Source organism: Lonchura striata, chromosome 18 (genome assembly GCF_046129695.1).
Source record: "Lonchura striata isolate bLonStr1 chromosome 18, bLonStr1.mat, whole genome shotgun sequence".
NCBI classification, from domain to species: domain Eukaryota; kingdom Metazoa; phylum Chordata; class Aves; order Passeriformes; family Estrildidae; genus Lonchura; species Lonchura striata.
The window spans coordinates 15051558-15066590 of NC_134620.1; the positions used below are offsets into that span (position 1 = coordinate 15051558).

The 15033-nt window shown below is 46.5% G+C and overlaps 1 protein-coding gene across 2 annotated transcripts in view; it reads left to right on the forward strand.

Annotated features, from left to right (window-relative positions):
• ADGRD1 (adhesion G protein-coupled receptor D1) overlaps positions 1 to 15033 on the forward strand; it is a 117918-nt gene that overhangs the window by 76023 nt on the left and 26862 nt on the right. For both annotated transcript variants that reach the window (XM_021543959.2, XM_021543961.3), the window contains 5 exons: positions 952 to 1055; positions 3524 to 3635; positions 8642 to 8795; positions 12630 to 12696; positions 13666 to 13732. In XM_021543959.2, coding sequence (XP_021399634.1) covers positions 952 to 1055; positions 3524 to 3635; positions 8642 to 8795; positions 12630 to 12696; positions 13666 to 13732 — 504 coding nt within the window. The remainder of the gene's footprint in view (positions 1 to 951; positions 1056 to 3523; positions 3636 to 8641; positions 8796 to 12629; positions 12697 to 13665; positions 13733 to 15033) is intronic.

The following is a 15033-nucleotide window of genomic DNA, read 5'->3' on the forward strand; positions in this document are numbered from 1 at the left end:
TTTAACAGAGATCCTGGTGGGAGAGCACTGTGGAGTTGCAGTTTAAATGCTCCTAAAAATTGCATTACCTCCCCAGGAGGTGCCAGGAGATGGAAGCAGGGCTGGGAGCAGAGTTTGCCCTCCTGCTGCTCACGCTGGCTCCTTGCTGGGGTTTCTCACTCTGTAGTGTCAGCCCAGCTCCCTCGGCAGGCGCTGCCAACAGGATCCATCGCACCGAGCCCGTGGCTCTGAAGGGCTCTGGTGGATGTGTTCTCTGGTGCTGCTCTCCCTGCATGGTGGTGCTTGCACAGGGATGGGAATGACTGCAGCGGTGCTGCAGCATCACTGGGAGCATCACAGGGCCCTGGGAGCAGCACTGCAGCAGCACTGCAAGCAGCACAGGGCCCTGTGAGCACCACTGCAGCATCACTGCGAGCACGCTGCAGCATCACTGCAAGCAGTGCTGCAGCATCACAGGGCATTGCAAGCAGCGCTGCAGGGTCACTGTGAGCAGCACTGCGAGCATCACTGTGAGCAATGCTGCAGCATCACTTTGAGCAGCACTGCAGCATCACAGGGCCCTGTGAGCAGCGCTGCAGCATCACTGTGAGCAGCACTGAGAACATCACTGTGAACAATGCTGCAGCATCACTGCGAGCAGCACAGGGCCCTGCGAGCTCCCGGGCTGAGTTGTTCAGGCTGCCTGAGCCCTGCAGCCACGGCAGGAACCGCTGAAAGCTGCTGGGGCCAGGCTGTGACGCTGGCAGGGACAGAACACCATGGGCAGGGCAGGCAGGGCAGGGCTGTGACGCTGGCAGGGACAGAACACCATGGGCAGGGACTGCTGGGGACTGAGGTGTGACACTGGCAGGGACAGAACACCATGGGCAGGGCAGGCAGGGCAAGGCAGGGCTGGCCTGCTCGGGGGGACAGCCGCTCACAGCTCTGTTCTGGTCTCTCCTGTGCCTGCAGCTAACGAGAGAACACCAGGTGGCCCTCTCCTCCATCACTTACATCGGCTGCGCCCTGTCCATCTTCTGCCTGACCATCACCCTGGTCACGTTCGCTGTGCTGTCGTGAGTAATTTTAACTTCATACCTGATGAGCAGAAAGGCAAGCAGGATCCCTTCAGCTACTCAGGATAAAACAAAGGCCATTAATTCTACAACCTTCCTTAATTAGATTCTGCACATGTATTTGTAACACTTGGTTGGTTATTTCTAAATTACTTTCATTTCCTGAAATGGGATGGTCTTTATATAGCAAGCTATTTAAATCTCATGAGAGGTTTTTAATTTTTTTTTAACTGTCCATGCTTTGCTATAGTTCAGGAATCTTGCAAAGAGCCTTGTAGGAGGTCCTGGTCTGGACTCAGGTACGACGTGAGCAGGGACTGCAGGACCACTCCCTCTGCCCCCCCACATCTTTGGGTTGCCTGGAGCACACAGACAGCATTTTTTGCTTTTCCACTGCCCTGTCTGTTAGGCAGGCTGTTTAGAAAGGAATGCCCAGTAAGGAAGTCTCAGTCAGCACTGGCTGCCTGACTTCAGTTTCACACAACTTGTACACAATTACCTCATACAACCCACGTTTATGTTCAAGTGTCTCGCTGTTCTCCATCAGGCTGCTTTTCTGTGCTGCTTTAGTGGGATGAAGGACACTGTAAGCAGTGTGAAATTCACTCTATGGCTCGTGGTTAAAAATCTCTGCATCTCCTGCCCAAAACAGGGCAGCCCCTGTGAGGGCTCTCATGCTGGGAAAGTTTCTGCCCCAGGGCACTCAGGACCTTTATTCCTATTTATGTTCCAGTAGTGAGAAATCAGTTTGAGGCCCAGCTGAGCTTAATACAAACATTTCTGGAAAAAAAGCTTTCATAAAGGTTTGTGTCTAAATAAGAAACAGAAAACCTGACTAAGGGTGAAGTAACTTATCCAAGGTTGTGCAGCACTTTGGGAGTACAGCAAGGAGTGGGATTCTTGACTCATTTCAAACACTAAACCACATTGTTCACACTTAAGAGTTTGAGTTTTGTTTTCTGTGCCTAAGCATGTATTTTGGACATCCTGTTGAGAGGCCAGTTTCTAGGGGAAAGGACTTGCTGAATCTCAGTAAACTGATTACAATGCTTGTTTTTTTCCAGACCCCGTATTATTTCCAAGTTTTGAGATCTGTGTTGGTCATACTTGGACTGAGAGCATAACGTGTGGCAAAATCCACTCTAAATAAGTCCAACATCTGCCTGTCTGACATTGTGCTGTTGGCATGTTCAGGCTAAGGGGAATGACCTGTTCCGTTTTAGTCTGAGTGCAGAATTGGATGTTAGTGTTTAGAGAGGAAAAAGGAGCAAAAGGAGGAGGTGTTGCTGCAGCAGGGATGAAAACTCCTCAGGGAACTGGAGGCAATCAGAAGACTTGGAAGAGAGCTTGGAGCCAGCTGACTGTCACAGGGTTAAGCAGCCCCCCTACATACAGCATCCTTCAAACTGCCAATTTAACATAATTTGATTATGTTTTCACTGGAGAGCAGGGTCTCATTAAGCAGCTGAAGTTAAATTTTGCAATGTGGTGTTAGATGACTGTGACATAAGTGGAGAAGAATCTGGCAAGTTCTTTGCTACTTCATGTCCTGGCAATGGCAGCCCCTTGCTGGGAGGGCAGTGAGCCCTGCTCCCCTCCTGGGTGACACTGCCCAGCTTGTGACACATTACAAAGCCATTGTCAGCAGGCAGAGCATCCTTTGAGTTACTTTTTGGGATCTCGATACTTCTTGTCATCTCCCTCTTCATTCCCTTCCCATGGAGCAGTGCAGCAGGCAGGGTGCATTGGAATAGGAACCTGTTATCACCAGGACTGTTTATTTTTTAAAGAGAACAGAGTTTAAGGCAGGGCCTGAGATGTTCAGATCAATGTTTTTGTGTTCTGTTTCCTATTTTGGGATGAGAACAGAAACACAAGATCAGCAGACTTCCAGGAAAGCCTGTTCTTGTCAGATTTCCAGCTGTTTTTTGAAAAGCCAAGAGAGATATGTTCAAATGATGTTGAAACCACAGTCAGGTTCCTGTCAAGACAGGCACTGCCCATCTGTATATGGAGCTATCATTCCATGCTCAGAAGTTATATTTGTATAAAACAGAATTGGAACCAATGTATTTTCCCATTCCCTTATTTCCCAGAAAGGCAAATACCAACAAAATGAACCCAGGAACTGTGGCACAGTGTGGGCACAGGTGCCATGTGCTTTCTGTGAGGAGTGGGTGCGACCTGCCTGGTACCCTAGCACCCATCAGGATCAAACCCTTTGCTGATGTTCTGTCACTATTCTGTCACATCCACTTGCTCACGTGCAAATCCATCTCCTGCTGCCTGTGGGACAGCAGCAGGATGCCAAGGGCTCCCCTCAGCTGGCGCCCCACGCCGCTGGGAGCAGAGCTCCAGAGAGCCCCCAGTGCCCCCGCCAAGAGCCAAAGGCAGTGTGGGTGCCTGCAGGTGGGAGATGGGCACAGCCGTGCCCCGGAGCCATGCTGAGGTGTTTCTGTGCCCTGCAGGTCTGTCAGCACCATCCGCAACCAGCGCTACCACATCCACGCCAACCTGTCCTGCGCCGTGCTGCTGGGGCAGGTCCTGCTGCTGGCCAGCTTCCAGCTGAGCCCTGCAACCGTGAGTCACCGGGGTCTGCTGGGTGCTGCACTGCTGGGTGCTGCACTGCTGGGTGCTGCACTGCTGCTGGGCAGCTGCACTGCTGCTGGGGCAGGCCCTGCTGCTGGCCAGCTTCCAGCTGAGCCCTGCAACCGTGAGTCACCGGGGTCTGCTGGGTGCTGCACTGCTGGGTGCTGCACTGCTGCTGGGCAGCTGCACTGCTGCTGGGGCAGGCCCTGCTGCTGGCCAGCTTCCAGCTGAGCCCTGCAACCATGAGTCACCGGGGTCTGCTGGGGTGGCTGCACTGCTGCTGGGGTGGCTGTACTGCTGCTGGGCAGCTGCACTGCTGGGGTGGCTGTACTGCTGGGGTGGCTGCACTGCTGGGTGCTGCACTGCTGGGGTGGCTGCACTGCTGGGGTGGCTGTACTGCTGCTGGGCAGCTGCACTGCTCAGCCCTGCAACCGTGAGTCACCGGGGTCTGCTGGGGCAGCTGCACTGCTGGGGACAGCTGCTGCATTGCAAGGTGTAGCTTTAACATGCCTTAGCCAAAAATGCCATCCTGCTGCAGGGGGAACTCCTTAGGCAGAGTACCAGGGTCTAAACCATTAAAACTGGTGTCTAAAGCACATGGGTTAGGTTAAGACAAATAGGCCAAGTTAACAGCACCACATACCAGTAAAACCAGTTTATTCCCACTGTTAATTTTAAAAACACCATTTAAAGTAATGTTAAGGTCTTTGATGGAAAGTTCCACCTGAAAAGCAGAAACAACCTGATTTTACAATAAACTTCCAGGGTGCTCTGTGCTGGTAAAAACTTGTCTACTTTTATGACCAGCTGCTGCTCCCCATTATTTTTCAGAAGCAGCCAGTGGTTTCTATTATTGGGGGGGTGGTGGTGGTGTTTTTTCTCAATAGAACTAAATATGAGGTTTGCACATTGTTCATTTTGCCAATACAACAGCTACTTAAATTTATATTCAGCTGAAATGGGTTCCCTTGAATTTCTGTTAGGTTTATAAATAACCGTAATGTCTGGTTTGCACAGGCAGTCATTACCTGAGGACCTAAAAGCAGTTTTGAAAACCAAGTTTGTATTCTTTTGCTGTTTAGCATTCGGGTGGGCCCTGAATGAGTCATGCAATGTGCAAGGGAGAAAATGAGAGGGGATGGTTTAGAAGGAGAATGAAATGGAGGCATTGGAGAGCAGCAGAAGATGAAACTGCAGACAGTAGAAACCAGGCATGAAAATAATCCTCTTTAAGTAGAGAGCTAAAACCCTCTTGAAAGAACATAGTCTTGAGGGCAGTAGAAGGTTCACTCAGCAGGACAGTGTGTCATTTTCTCACAGGTTTTTGATCCATCCCAAATGTTCAGACAATTCAGCTGAGTCACTTCAGATGGGATGTGAAGCCTTTTTACAGCTGACCAAGGCCATTGTGGCCCTCAGTCTGTTGGGTGATGTGAAGCCCCAGCTTTGTCCTGGTGTGGGCTGGAGGAGACAGAGCCATGCTCTCCAGGGACAGCCGTGTTCTCCAGGGACAGATGTGCTTTCCAGGCACAGCCATGCTCTCCAGGCACTGCTGTGTTCTCCAGGGACAGCTGTGTTCTCCAGGCACAGCTGTGCTCTCCAGGCACAGCCATGTTCTCCAGGGACAGATGTGCTCTCCAGGCACAGCCGTGTTCTCCAGCCCCAGTGCCACCCAGGTTCACAGCGTGCCTCGGTCACACTCAGGTCCTTCTTGCTGAGTCAAGCTTGTGAGATGCTCACACAGGCTGCAGTTTAACAGCTGCAGATTTCCTCTTAAACCTATCCCAAACCTACTTTGGTGAAACCGGGGCGGTAGCACAAGGAGGTGAGACCCATTTACACCAGGCTTTGTGAGATGAAATGCTTCACAGAATCCGTGGATTTGTTTGCCCTACCTCCTCTATAACAGCTATAATTGTATGGGATAACACTGTAAAGGTCTGAAAGTTGACAGATGTGATGTAAATACTGCCCTCGTGGAATCCGGGGGGGGGGGGGGGGTGTGGGTTGTGATTCATCCTTTTATTGGTCTCCTGTCCTTACCTGCTCCGAGCAGTTTGACAACAGCCTAAATACCTTTAATTGAACTGCTGAATGATCGTTTACACAGAGGGAGGCAGTATTTACACTAGCAGGTGTGAATTTGTGATCTTTGCCTCTGCCAGGGCTGGTGTGTCGGTGCTGAGCTGTTTTGGGGTGCCCTTGCAGGACCCTCTCTGTCCCCCTCTCGAGGCTGGCATTGCCTCCTTGCCCTGAGCCTCCCCATCCTTTCCCCACCTCTGGCTCTGGGGATATTTTGGTTTTGATTGCAGATATGGCATACGGCATTCCCTGCTATTTTCAGATGCATTATTTAATGATTTACAATTCATTCTACAGCAGTTTTTCTTTTGTAGAATAATAGTGGTTTTTAACCACAAAGCTCTATCTTCACAAACAGGACTTTAATATTTCCAGTACACCTAATTTATTCATTTATTTATAAAAAGCTGGTCATTGACACCTACCACCAATAGTTAACTGATCATGGCATATTCCAGGAAGGCAATTCTTCCCAAAATCAGGATGTCTTTTTATGTCTTTATATTCTTGAGACACAGGAAAATGAAAATTCAAGTTTAAGGTGTTAGCCAGCACTGAGTTTTTTTCCAGCACAACCAGAAAATCTAATGTCTCTACTATCTGCAGTTCTGGATCAGGGTATTTGTCTCTTTCTCACTCAATGCTCCTGCCTGGCATTGCTGGAAACATCCAAACAGAGAGAGGTGAAACAAGCTGCTTTTGTTTGTGATGTATCTGTAAAATACCTATCTGTTTTAAGACTGTCCTAGGGAAAAAAAAAAAAAGACAAACTGGGAGGCCTTTCTGAAAGCCTGCTTTACTTTCTCATCAGCAATAATAGCAGAGACGTTGCTGCTGGCAGGGCTGCTTTTTCTATTTCCACAGACCCTCTAGTTGTCAACTCTAAGAGCAGCAAGAACAAGACCTGCCTTTTTATGAGTATTCTGCTAAAAGCAGGGTGTTTCACAAGGTGCAGCAAGAGAGACATGCTTGGGCTTAGCATGTCAAGGCTCAGCTTCTCTGTGCTTTTACAGAAGGCAATTTTGCCATATAACACTAACTTCTAAGCAATAATCAAGGCAAAAAAAACCCCGACCAGAATAAGCAGCAACTTTGCTATGGGTTTTATGTACAAATCTGCAACTAGGTATTATACAAAATTCTATACAGACCAACCTCCTGCTACTTCACTGTGTGTTATTTTTCTGCTGTTTTGTGATTCATATTGTTTGGCTATCAGAAGTTGGAAAACATCCATTTGACAGAGCTAGCCTGTATGTCAGCTTTATGTTGCATTTAGATTCTTGTGGACTAATCTTCTGGTAGAAATCAAAAGGCATTAAAATGGATTTTATAGCCTTATGATAAAATTAACTGGAAAGGCTCTTACAGCTTTTGTCAATAAGCTAATCTGGTTTAATAATATGTCACTGAACTTTGTGAAATACTAAACCACATACAGACCTCACTTATACAAATTAACCCCAAATTTATTGCTTTTGAATGCAGGTAGTCCCATTGGATTTGCATTAGAATGTCCTTGCAATGTCCAAGTGAGTGTGTACAGGAAAACCTCCATTTTCATTATGCTACCAGGTCCCAGGGGTTTATTTTCATTGGATTCAAAATCCCAAACCACCAACATAAAGAACAGAATGCCAGCACAGCACAGCTTAGCTCAGGCAAAGGGAACAAAACCAGTAACACCTGAGGCAGCAAACTGGGTCCTGCTGGTGGAGCTCCCCCAGCACAGCTCCCCCTGCCTGGAGCCTCCCTGGGGCTGGTCCAGCCGAGGAAGGCAAAAGCCTTCCCACCCCGGGGCAGGCTGCAGGCAGCCCTGGAGCCCTGCAGGGGCCACAGAGGGGTGGCACGGCTGCAGGGCAGAACGTCCCTCCCTGCACCCTGCCACCAACAGGGCAGGGCCGTGGGGCAGGGGGGGGCTGCTGCAGCTGAGCTGAGGCAGAGCAAACCAGGTCCTCTGGTGGGGCCATCAGTGTGGGGCTATCAGTGTGGGGACATCAGTGTGGGGACATCAGTGTGGGGACATCACCTGGGGACATCAGTGTGGGGCTATCAGTGTGGGGACATCAGTGTGGGGCCATCAGTGTGGGGCTATCAGTGTGGGGACATCACCTGGGGACATCAGTGTGGGGCCATCAGTGTGGAAACATCAGTGTGGGGACATCACCTGGGGACATCAGTGTGGGGCCATCAGTGTGGAAACATCAGTGTGGGGACATCAGTGTGGGGACATCACCTGGGGACATCCCTGCAGCCACCTCTGCTCTGTTACTGAGTGATGGGCACAGCCACTCTGCTGGGACCTCCTCAAAAGAGTGAGTGAGGAAAGGGAAAAGCAGAGAGTGAGGAAAGGGAAGGGCAGAGAGTGAGGAAAAGCCAGTGGGGAGCACCTGAGACTGGGAAAGGAGAAAGGATTCCGCTCTCCTGTTTTTAAACCAGGTTGATCGTTGGCTTAGAGAAAAATTAAAGATGCTGAGAGGAGCACCTCAAGGAAAAGCAGGCAGCAGGGTACAGGACAACACTTGTACCCCACTTCTTTGACTCCTGTATTTACTACAGGTTTAGCAACCACATGCAGACAGTTTCGATTCCCTAAATACTGTGTAGACTTTAATGGGAATACTGCTTCTACTGTTAAAAATAAATAACACACTTGGATTTCCACACCACATTTGGCCATGTTGTTAGGGTTTTTTTTATTTGTTTTTTTTCAAGGGTAAGAGGATTTGTTACTCTGAAGCAATCTGAAAATGCAGTAGAAAAATGAAATTGTCTATTGCTTTCTTTTTAAGACAGTTTTACTTCAGTGATTTCATATTTAGCCTGCAAATGTCTATAGAAGTTAAAAAAGAAAAACAAAACCGATGTGACTGTATCACAAAGAACTAATGTATTCATTTTTACTGTTAATTTAGCTGCCTTGCAAGATATTGGCCATCCTCCTTCATTTTTTCTTCCTGAGTGCGTTTGCATGGATGCTGGTGGAAGGATTTCATCTTTACAGCATGGTGATCAAAGTATTTGGGTCAGAAGAAAGCAAGCACTTATATTATTATGGAATTGGATGGGGTAAGCATTTAGTAGCTGCTTACTTTAAGTCTCCTCACTATGGGACAAGATTATATTCAGAAGCATATTTGAAATTATCATCTTATGATCACAGTTTGCCTTAGTGAGAGTGGGTCTGTTGGATGAGAAAATGCATCCTTTTTCTGACTGCAATCAGACTTGTAGTGTAGTCCTTGAGCCTAATTCCACTGCAGGAATTGCACAACCTCTCCAGGCAAGATCAGACCCTCGATTACAAAACCAATGGCAGGACTGAGGGAGGGAAATCTCACTACACTGCTGTGTTCTTTCTTTGGTTCTGACTCACACCAGTGGCTTATTCCATCTGTATTCTGTAGTCGTGCAGAAAAACGGGCACAGCAACACAGAATTATCACAAGGCTTCACTGGTTGGTGCTTTGTGCCTTGAAATCCTTAAATTAGAAGTGTGCACAGAACCCCAGTGTTGTTGTTACTAGGAATGAAGAAGTGGTTCTGTGACATGGGAATATCTCAGACAATTCAAGGCTTTCTAGATGCAGCAATAAAAGCATAACCCATGTGCATTTCTGGAGAGCCAGAGCTGAGTATTTTCACATATTTAAAGGGTTGCAGACCCTGCCAGCAGAGCAAAGTCACTTGCTGTCACAGCCCTGGGAGAGCAGCAGGGGTGCTTGACAAAGCTCCACATTCAGAAGGAGAGGGAACCTCATTCACTGGGTCAAAGAATAGGTGTGAAAAATAGAAAAGGAATATACATGCAATTATAGACAATTTTGAAATATGTTAAAATATGCATTATCTTTCCTTCTCTCCGAATTCATTTGGAGATACAGGAAGAACAATTATATCAATAATACAGATCTGCTGCAGTCATAATTGAAATATTTAATATCTATTTGGCACCATGCAGATCTGGGTGATAGTAATGCTGTGATACATATATATATATATATATATATATATATATATATATATATTAAGAACTACCTACTTGTCCTTTTGTCAGTTCTGTCCTTTTTATTTTGTGCATTTAAAAACCTTCTTGGCTGTTGTGTCTGGGGGCCACAGTCCCCTGGTGAGCAGGGGATTCCCCAGGCTGAGGGGACGAGCTGCAGCTGGAAGGTTTTCTCCTTTGGCCCCATTGCTTGGGTACAGGTTCAGTAATTCCAATTCATGTGGCACTTTGTGCCGGGTTTGTTGGTTGTAACATGGCAGCGATTTAGAAGACACAAAACCAAACCAGGCATCCGACTGATTAGGTCAAAAATCCCCAAAACTGCTTTTTTGCTGTGGTGATTCAGCATACCAGGCAGAGATTGTTGGCGAGGCTTTTTTGTCCCACCATTTGTAGGATGCTGGGGACAGAGTTTGTGATTCTGGATGTTTTCCCATTTCAGCCAGTTCCCTTTCCTTCAGAAACTGCCACAGAGTGAAGACTGTTCTGAGCTGTCAAGTGCCATAAATTCCATTATTTGCTGTTAGCTGATGTAGTTCCCAACTTCTGCCCGTATCTGATGTAACACAGCAGAAGAAAATCGTAAAAAATGAACATCCTCAGTATAAATGGGAGAATATACTCATCCCCATCAAGCAAAGTAGATCTTTTCATCATTGGAGGAAAATACACTTTCATTTGTGCCTAATGCTTCATCTTTCTCAATAAATGACATATTTAGCCTTTTAGAACTGATGTCCTAAAATTGTTTTGAATTGTCTGCCACAGAGTTTCAACCTGGTGGGTTTTTTTTGTATTCTTTGGGTTTTTTTGCACATATAGTAGATACAGAATCTTTCAAAATACAGTGCTACTTAACTGCTGAGTATAGCCCATATTTATAAATACATATTCATATCAATATAGAAATATTTATAAATGTGCTTCTAGCTGCAGTTATTAAAGAATTAAAATACTTCCTCCAAAAATTATATTTCTGCCAGTACTGGAAAACTTTACACAATTTGTGAGGATGATCGTGGTAAAATTAAGTAGAAATTGCCTGTCAGAGAATTTTGTAAAACCCTCATGCAGAAAACCTGAAGAACTAAAAAGAAAATTGAAACTTTAAGCTATCATGTCTAATACTCTGTCTGGGACCTATTTATTAAATTCTGTACGATGATCAAAGCTCAAACCTTCACATTTTATTAAATCATACAGGAATTAGCAGGCAATCATTTAATATTTGAAGGGATGGGTTTTACTGCATTCAGAACTGCTGGCAATAAATCCCCTGCCTCCTCTCCAGCTCCTGGCCTGGACTGAAGTGGCACAACAGGACCTGGCAGTGCTGGGGGCAGAGCAGCTCTGAGACCAGGAGCAGATCTGCCTCCATGTGATTTGTGTGATTCCTGTGTCACCAGGAGCAGAACTGCCCCTGTGTGATTTGTGTGATTCCTGTGTCACCAGGAGCAGAACTGCCCCTGTGTGATTTGTGTGATTCCTGGGTCACCAGGAGCAGATCTGCCTCAGTGTGATTTGTGTGGTTCCTGTGTCACCAGGAGCAGAACTGCCCCTGTGTGATTTGTGTGATTCCTGTGTCACCAGGAGCAGAGCTGCCTTGGTGTGATTTGTGTGATTCCTGGGTCACCAGGAGCAGAACTGCCTTGGTGTGATTTGTGTGATTCCTGGGTCACCAGGAGCAGATCTGCCTCCATGTGATTTGTGTGATTCCTGGGTCACCAGGAGCAGATCTGCCTCCATGTGATTTGTGTGATTCCTGGGTCACCAGGAGCAGAACTGCCTCGGTGTGATTTGTGTGATTCCTGTGTCACCAGGAGCAGTTCTACCCCTGTGTGATTTGTGTGATTCCTGTGTCACCAGGAGCAGTTCTACCCCTGTGTGATTTGTGTGATTTGTGTGTCACCAGGAGCAGATCTGCCTCCATGTGATTTGTGTGATTCCTGTGTCACCAGGAGCAGTTCTACCCCTGTGTGATTTGTGTGTCACCAGGAGCAGAACTGCCTTGGTGTGATTTGTGTGATTCCTGTGTCACCAGGAACAGTTCTACCCCTGTGTGATTTGTGTGATTTGTGTGTCACCAGGAGCAGATCTGCCTTGGTGTGATTTGTGTGATTCCTGTGTCACCAGGAGCAGATCTGCCTCCATGTGATTTGTGTGATTCCTGTGTCACCAGGAGTAGAACTGCCTCTGTGTGATTCCTGTGGATCAGGAACAGAACTGCCTCTGTGTAATTCTTGTGTTATCTCATGAATGTTTCTTCACCTCCTAGGGCACAGCCCACTGCATCAGTCAAAGCTATCTGGAAACATAATTTCCTCTTAAACACAAAAATCTTGCAGACCCATGACATATTTATGCTAAACTCAGCCTTGACTGGTCCCCTGAGGCAGCCTGAGTTGGCTGGCTGTGATGCTCTGGATAACCAAATGTCACCACTCTTGTCCTCTCACCTGCTATCTATGCATCCCTGTGAGAAACTTTGCTCTCCTGTCTTAAGTTCTGAATTCTTGAGCAAAAAATGCACTTATCTGGGGTAAAGTGGTTAAAATAAGGCTGATAATGCTTCACATGTATCACTGCTTGGATAGCAAGAGGCAGAAAGTCCATAAGCCAAAACCAGGTTTAAACTGGACTGTGATTCCCAAGGAAGTTAGCACTGATTCAGTTTAACAGTTAAACTAGTATTTTATTAAAAAGTCATTTTGTCTGACATCCGTTAATTAGTGTTGGATTAAACGGCTGCAGGAGGATGTCAAGTTAGACTTAATTTGAAAATGACTCTGAGCTGTTCTGCTCATACAAAATTTAGCAGAACTTTTCAGGGCTTGCTGGAAGATGTGCTTTTATTCCTAATATTGCTTCAGCATCTGCCTTTCTGTGCCTTGCTGCAGGCTGCCCACTGGTGATCTGTGTCATTTCTGCAACATCCTCCCTGGACAGCTATGGAGAAAGTGGCAAGTGAGTATGAAAAAAAGCCTCACTGCAGGTGCCATAGGGATGGAAATCTGATGTGGAGGAAATTTATAAATGTGTTAAATGGGCTGTGGTGCTGCAACGTCCTCCTGAGGAGCAGGGGAGAGAGTCTGCAAAAGGATGACTTGTGTAGAAATATTGTTAAACACGGAAGCCTCAAGTCTGGTTTTCACAAAGATGATGCACAAAAAGCTCCTGAGATGTTTTTCTTTATTTTCACTGAAGAGCTCCTCAGTGAGCTCCCTGCTCAGGGGGGAAAAGCCTGCACCAAGATGAGAGTAACTATTGGTTAAAGATATTCAATCTTCCAAAGAAAACTGCAGGTACACACCTGAAATTTGGAATGGATAATGTCCAAAATCTTGAAAATTAATTTCCTTTCTAATTTGGGAAAAGAAGAGCAAGTTTACCTGAAATAACTCTATAGAATTTAATCCTAAAATAATTTCACATGTGGTAAACTGGTTTATCTCTTCAGGGCTGTAAGAAGGGCCTGATTGTGTTTGCCAGCCCCTTCCCCAGCACCAGCCAGGGGAAGCAGGAAGGGCTTCAATTTGTCCCTGGCTGCAATGAGACAAATCCACTCCAATGAGACATTTCACAGTGCTCCAGCACTGAAATGACTGCCTGTGGCTGAGAGCACCAGAACAACAAATTGCAAATAAAACATTTCCTCCTTCCCATCTTTGCAGTCCTGTGGAGGTGGGCTGGGGCAGAGAGGTGTCACTGACTGTGTGACAAATCCAAGTGAGATCTCACCTTGGCTCCCCAGTGGGAGGGGAAAAGGAGCTTTTTCCTGATGTGCTATCACATCTCTTGCTTTCAAAATTCAGCAGACTTCTTGCACTCTGTTTTAGTTGTTTTATTTTATAGGTTGGGTTTTTTTTAAATGAATAACATTACTAATTAAATGACTGTATGTTTCCTCCGGAACAACTCTGATTTCCCCTGCAGCTGCTGGCTTTCACTGGAGAATGGAGCAATCTGGGCTTTTGTGGCGCCAGCGATGTTTGTCATTCTGGTAGGTACCAGCACAGAGCTGCTGTTCCTTGCTGCACCTCTGTGCCAGCAGGGCTGCCTGGAGGCCTGGGGTCAGACCTTGTGCCAGCCCAGTGAAACTGCAGTCCTGAATTCTCCAGAAATCTGGGTTCCTGCTCCGAACTTAGTGTTGTGCATGGGTATATGTATAACTATATCTGACAATATCCATATATAGAGTTTACCATTGCATGCCTCTGTACCTGTTTGGCAAACAGAGGGTATAAACTTCTATGTGTGAGCTTACAGTCAAAGGTATGTAGATATTGATGATTGGAGAGTAATTAAAAGAATCCAATATTCATATGTCCTCTCCTCACATTAGCACTTGCTTTCTGGCCATTGCTCAGCACCAAAGGAGGAGATGAGATGCAGTCAGGGACACCAAACCCTCCCAGGCTGCTGTCCAAGGATGGTGGTAACCAAACACACCAGGCAGTGAAATGCTCACTCACCTGAGCCAGCACAGCCTCCAAAAGTTTTCATGTGCAGCTACTTGGCAGAGAAAGTAAGAGTTTAACTGGCTGCCTTTGACTTACGATATCTAACATTTGTGCAGCTCAAATTATGTTCTTGTAGGGACACAAATACTTTCAGAAAGAGGAAGAGTGAGCTCACAAGGTTGATCCACACAAGGCAATTTGTTAAATAGTCTAAACCCAGCTCTGCCCAAAATAGCAGCAAGTGAGCTGACAAATTACCTCTGTGGGCATTGGATATTCCAGCTGAAAAATGTGTTAGTGCCTATAGGGAAATAACAGGGCTAAACACTCTCTGGCGTGTGTGCATGTGTGCCTGTGTTCTTTAAATAACAAATTAGCCACCAGCTGCATAAACTAGCATTTAAGTCTGAAAATACTTCTCAAAAAGCAGTTTTTGACTAGTTTGATTCACAGTGTGTCTGCCAAGAAAAAGGATTATGCTGTGAGGAAAAGAGGGGATTGCTCCTTTCAACTCCCACTCCCCAGAGACCAGGCAGACACAGTCCCCTTTTATCCTGCCCCAGCCTCACAGGCAATCCAGACACCATGGAGCCTACACCAGAATGATGTGGAGGGACTGTGACTGGGGAAAAGCACTCACACATTCTTTTCTAGGCAGTAATTCACAGAACCTCCCAGCCCTATATAGATTCCCATACTAAATATGCTCTTTCCCTGGGGTTTGAGTCAAGGGATATGATGAAGGAAATAGTTCCTTCTATATGTAGGTCTTTTGGCTTCTACCTACATCTTAAGGTTTTAAGATCACTCTCCCCCACACCCCAAACCTCAACACATATCT